Source organism: Oncorhynchus masou, chromosome 24, assembly GCF_036934945.1.
Source record: "Oncorhynchus masou masou isolate Uvic2021 chromosome 24, UVic_Omas_1.1, whole genome shotgun sequence".
NCBI lineage: Eukaryota > Metazoa > Chordata > Actinopteri > Salmoniformes > Salmonidae > Oncorhynchus > Oncorhynchus masou.
Window position 1 is genome coordinate 35,005,643 of NC_088235.1, and position 6,000 is coordinate 35,011,642.

Sequence of the window (6,000 nt, forward strand, 5' to 3'; positions counted from 1 at the left end):
TAAGAATCCCCCCCCCCAAAAAAAAAAAAACAATTCACGGCAATGGGATGTGCTGTATCTATCATCATTGATAAACGGCAGATTTCTTTAGACACATAATGATACAATATATGTGGAGGCTGCTGAGGGGAGGACGGCTCATAATAATGGAAAGGTGAAAGGTGGAAAGGTGTCAATAGAATGGCATCACACACATGGAAACCACGGGTTTGTACTTGATGCCATTCCACAAAGTCCACTACAGCCATTACCACGAGCCTGTCCTCCCCAATTAAAGTACCAGCAACCTCCAGTGTATGGGATCTATCACCTTCTAGAGAGAGAGAGAGAGAGAGAAAAGGAAGCTGAGATAAAAAAATACAGATATTTATCTGACACACACAGGGGGAGTGAGAGAGAGACAGAGACAGGGGAACTGGTCAATATTAAGAGTGAGTGATGAGAAAGAAAGAGAAAGACAGTGGGAGAGAAAGATTGAGTTAGAGAGAGAGAGTCTGTGGGTGGTCTGGTAAGGTAGGGCGGTTGAAAAGCTGAGGGAAGAAATTCCCATGTCAGTGAAGAGAGCTGAGATATATTAAAACCTGTAATTCAAATCAAAGGTTATAATCCAAAATGTATCAGTTAATTGATCTTTGGTCAGTCTCTTTCAGGAGAGCCATTTAGTCCCCTCCACCCCCATTTAGAATGTGTGGGAATGTGTAGTTCAAATCAAATGTTATTGGTCACATACACATATTTAGCAGATGTTATTGCGGGTGTAGCTTAATGCTTGTGTTCCTAGCTCCAACAGTGCAGTAATATCTAACAATTCACAACAATACACACAAATCTAAAAGTAAAAGACTGGAATTTAGAAATAAATATTAGGACGAGCAATGTCGGAGTGTCATTGACTAAAATAAAATAGAATAGAATACGGTGTATATACTGTACATATGAGATGAGTAAAGCAGTATGTTAACAGTATGTAGACATTATTCATGTGACTAGTGTTCCATTATTAAAGTGACCAGTGATTCCATGTATGTACATAAGGCAGCAGCCTCTAAGGTGCAGGGTTGAGTAACCGGGTGGAAGCTATATTAAGTGATGGCCAACGTGTGTGTGTGCGTGTCTGTCTATCAAGCAATGTTCCACTAAATAAACAGTGTGTCTTGTAATGATCAAACAGTCTGCTTATCTACCATGAGAGCTAATAGGATATCCCTCTCCGTGTAGGATCATACACATTTTCTCTATTTCATCAGCTATTTTCACAATTTTGTCTGCCCTGTGTTACTGCTGTGTGTGTGTGTGTGTGTGTGTGTGTGAGTGAGTGAGTGTGTGTGTTGATTAGATTTGAGCATCTCTCTCCTGGCATTTTATTGAGGGACAGAGAGACAGGGCATTTATTGCTTGTGTCATTTCTCATTCTTAACACTTGTGGGTTTTTATTGCAAAACCGTGGGTGATCATTTAACTCAATTTAAATAGACAGACCAAACTGAGTTTTTGTCTCATGTCTCTCTCTGTTTCGACCAATCCTCCTCCCCCCCCCTCTGTTTCTTCACCCTCTCACACTGGTAGCAGTAGTTCCCAACCCTCTCCACATTTGGGGCGTGTTCAGCAGGACAGGGTGGGGAAATCACGTGTGGTCTCTTATTTGAAATGGTAGTCACACACTCATGTGTTCTATATAGTGCCAAATACGTTTTTTAAAGCTTTTAACCATAGTGGATCCCTTTTTGGTGCTATATAGAGTAGAACTACAGTATTTCCTACGGTCCTATAAAGAACCATTAATAATATATGTTAGATAGCACCAAAAAAGCTTTCTGATATGGTTACAATCCTTTTGGGGGCTATGTAGAACTCTTTCTTATGGTTCTTTATAGAATCTTTATGGACAATGGTTCTATAAAGAAGTTAATTGTAGATCCTTTTGAAGAACCATAAAGTTTTTTTTAAATTCTATTGTATTGTTTAAAGTCCATATGTGTTATTATTGTGTTAATTGTCAAGTTATCAGAACACAACACATTAGATCAACTGGAATGACTCTCACTCACAGTTTCACAAAAACAGATGTCAGAAAATCACCCTCTGCTGCCCCGACATTTGAATTTCACTAAAAGAGGAAAGAATCATATTCTGAACTGCAAAGAACCATTGAAGGGCTCAAAATGTTATTTGGGTCAGTATGGTTCCACAAAGAACCATCACCCTTCCCAAAGAACCCTTGAGGAACTCTCTTTTCGTAATGTGTACTCAGCTTTGTACACTGCTTGGCCGATAATGATGAACCATTCTCTTTCCCTCTCTCTCTCCATCTCTCTCTCTTCAGGGTAACCAAGAGGCACCAGCCCCTCCTGAAGCGATGGCCCAGCCCTACCCACCAGCCCAGTACCCCCCTCCCCCCCAGAACGGCATCCCAGCGGAGTACACCGCCCCCCACCCTCCTCACCCCCATCCGCCGGCAGACTACACGGGGCAGAGTGCAGTGGCTGAGCACGCCCTAACGCTGTACGCAGCCACACAGACACACAGCGAACAGACCGGCAACGAGAACAACACACCCACCCTCACCGCCACTACAGTATCGGTGAGTGAAGAGTGTCATGCACACACATAAACGTGCATGCAAGTACAGACACACACACACACACACACACACACACACACACACACACAACCTCCACCGTAAAAAGGCAATATCTTCAGATTTAGTAGGTCTGTGAAAGTTGAAAGAGGGAAGAAAGAGGGGGCAGAAAGAAGGGGATAAGCTCCTTGATAAAGGCTCACTCTTCCTCTGCCATCTTTTTAAATTGCCGTTAAATTTAATTTAGTTCTCGTTTTCCTCACCGCTGTCTGGACAGATCTGCCAGGCACTAGCTTAATGGAGAGAGAGAGAGATACAAAGAGAGAGAGAACGAGAGAGAGAGAGAGACAGAGAGAGAGAACGAGAGAGAGAGAGAGAGAGAGATACAAAGAGAGGGAGAATGAGAGAGAGAGAGAGACAGAGAGAGAGAGAGAGATACAAAGAGAGAGAGAGAATGAGAGAGAGAGAGAGACAGAGAGAGAGAGAGAGAGAGAGAGAGAGACAGAGAGAGAGACAGAGAGAGATTGTCAGGAGAGGGTTGACCATGGCCAGTCTTCTGAAGCCTCTCTCTTTTGCTCTTTCAGATCAGAGTTCAGACAGCCTTACATGAAATATTTACTCTGCCCCGAAACCCTGAAACTCAACTTCAGATCAGAGTAGAGGGCTGGAGAGAGAAAAAGAAGAGCTGAGAGAAAGAAGAATAAGAGAGAAAAATCAAGTTTGGCATGAGAGTTCTGTTAGGAACAAGCTTTAGGGTTTATGTACTTGGCCTATATGTACTGAGCTACACACACACGCACAGACACACACACAAATAACTCAGTAGAAAAATCTCTTGGCATATTTATGTTCCGGACTCTGACATTGCTTGTTCTGACATTTCTTAATTTCTTGCTTCTTGTTCTTTTTTGTTCACTTTATTTCTTGGGATTATTTGTGTATCCGCATTGTACCATTTACTGCACTGCTGGAGCTAGAAACACAAGCATCACACTGCACCTGCTTTAACATCTGCTGATCTGTGTACGCGACCAATTCATTTACATCCAATTTAAAGCACAGTCTTATGACAGGCTATAACTTGCCATTGAGGTCTCCTGTCACTTTTGCTCTCACTCTCACGCACACTCTCTCTCTCACACACACACACACACACACACACACACACACACACACACACACACACACACACACACACACACACACACACACACACACACACACACACACACACACACACACACACACACACACACACAACTGCACGTGGGCATCTAAGGCTTTCATTAGCATCACCCTTCCACACATGATATGCTCTGTTCCTTTCTCCATAACTGGTTTAGGAGCCTTCTATCTGTTTTAGTCCACAGACCAGTACTTGACTTTGACAGAAATAGATTCCAGTACTCATTTTGGGTTCCGTTATATTTAGGTGCAGGAGCTCCACAATACGTTTGAGCTAGTATTCTATAAGAGATACAGGAGCTCAAGCAGTAGAACATTGGCGGTGCTGGTCCTCAGCTCCAGTGAGCTCCTGCCCAAGTCAAGCACTGCCACAGGCAATATAGAAGCTGGAGAGTAGGAGGCTATTGTCAGTGTTTGTCAGACTGTTTTAAATTGACAGTCACTTTAGAGAGCTTGGACATTGTAAGTGCAGCACAGTAGAGGAGCAGTGTGCTGGGGACCGTAGAGTGGTCACTTTACAGATATTTGGCTGTTGTGTTTTACAGTTGGAGAGAGAGAGTGGGAGAGAATTTTGAGTCCGGGAACAGAGAGAGATTGGAGTTGTCGTGAGAGGCTGCTAACGAGACAGAAAGAAGGGATCTAGTGCACCACCTAAGAGGTATAGGGTAGATGTGTGTGTAGGTGTTTTCACCTGTGTGAGTGGGTGGGTCTCCTCCCTGTGGACAGGCAGACATACTGACAGACTGCACACGTGTGCACACACACACACAGGCACACACACAGGCACACACACACACACACACACACACACACACACACACACACACACACACACACACACACAGACACAGACACACAGACACACACACACACACACACATACCGTTCCGGTGGTGGCATGCAGCAGAGGGGAAGCCTGGGCTGGTTGTGTATGATAATGTTCATGTCATTACAGACTCGTGCCGCATCAGTGCTCTCCAGCTCTCACAGTGGAGATTGGGGAATAACCATGGCACAGTTCAGCACAAGAGCCTGGGGTGAGCTGAGGTGGAGAGCCATAGGCACTGTTTTGTGTGGATCCTTTCAACAGGCATCCATCATTCCTGTCTGTCTCTCTGTCTAACTCAATCAGATAGTGTTAGCAATGGTTCCATCACATAGCTTCTACCTATCCAGTCATTTATAGGGAGAAAGGATGCATTCAAAGAAATTGTTTCCCTCTGCTGATGGAGAGAGAAAGAGAGAGGGAGAAAGAGGGAGAGAAGTAGAGAGAGACATTGAGAAAGAGAGACATGGAGAGAGAGAGACATGGAGAGAGATGGAGAGAGAGGTGATGGGGGAGAAGTAGAGAGAGAAAGAAGGAGAGAAGTAGTGAGAGAGACATAGAGAGAGAGAGACATGGAGAAAGAGAGACATGGAGAGAGAGAGACATGGAGAGAGAGGGAGAGAGAGATGGGTGAGACGTAGAGAGAGAGAAAGAGGGAGAGAAGTAGTTAGAGAGACATGGAGAGAGAGAGAGAGGGGGGAAGTAGAGAGAGAGAGAGGGGGAGAGGGGGAGAGAAGTAGAGATAGAGAGAAATGGAGAGAGCGGGAGAGAGAGAGAGATGGGGGGAGAAGTAGAGAGAGAAAGAGGGAGAGAAGTAGTTAGAGAGACATGGAGAGAGAGGGGGGAGAATTAGAGAGAGAAACATGGAGAAAGAGAGAGAGAGACAGAGAGAGAGAAGTAGAGAGAGAGAGAGACATGGAGAGAGAGAGAGGGAGAGGGGGAGAGAAGTAGAGAAAGAGAGACATGGAGAGAGAGATAGAGAGATAGAGAGAGAAAGAAGTAGAGAGAGAGAAATGGAGAGAGAGAGGGAGAGAAGTAGAGATAGAGAGAAATGGAGAGAGCGGGAGAGAGAGAGGGAGATGGGGGGAGAAGTAGAGAGAGAGACATGGAGAAAGAGAGAGCGAGAGAGAGAGAGAGAGAGAAGTAGGGAGAGAGAGACATGGAGAGAGAGAGAGAGAGAGAGAGAGAGAGAGAGAGAGAGAGAGAGAGAGAGGGTGAGAGAGAGAGAAGTAGAGAGAGACATGGAGAGAGAGAGAGGGGGAGAGAGAGAGAGAAGTAGAGAGAGAGAGAAATGGAGAGAGTGGGAGAGAAGTAGAGAGAGAAACATGGAGAAAGAGAGAAGTAGAGAGAGAGAGAGAGAGAGATGGGGAGAGAAGTAGAGAGGGAAACATGGAGAGAGATGGAGAGGGAG

At 44.8% G+C, this 6,000-nt stretch overlaps 1 protein-coding gene across 7 annotated transcripts in view; it reads left to right on the forward strand.

Annotated features, from left to right (window-relative positions):
• LOC135512079 (RNA binding protein fox-1 homolog 3-like) overlaps positions 1 to 6,000 on the forward strand; it is a 798,827-nt gene that overhangs the window by 709,890 nt on the left and 82,937 nt on the right. For all 7 annotated transcript variants that reach the window (XM_064933722.1, XM_064933724.1, XM_064933720.1 and 4 more), the window contains one exon: positions 2,324 to 2,581. In XM_064933722.1, coding sequence (XP_064789794.1) covers positions 2,324 to 2,581 — 258 coding nt within the window. The remainder of the gene's footprint in view (positions 1 to 2,323; positions 2,582 to 6,000) is intronic.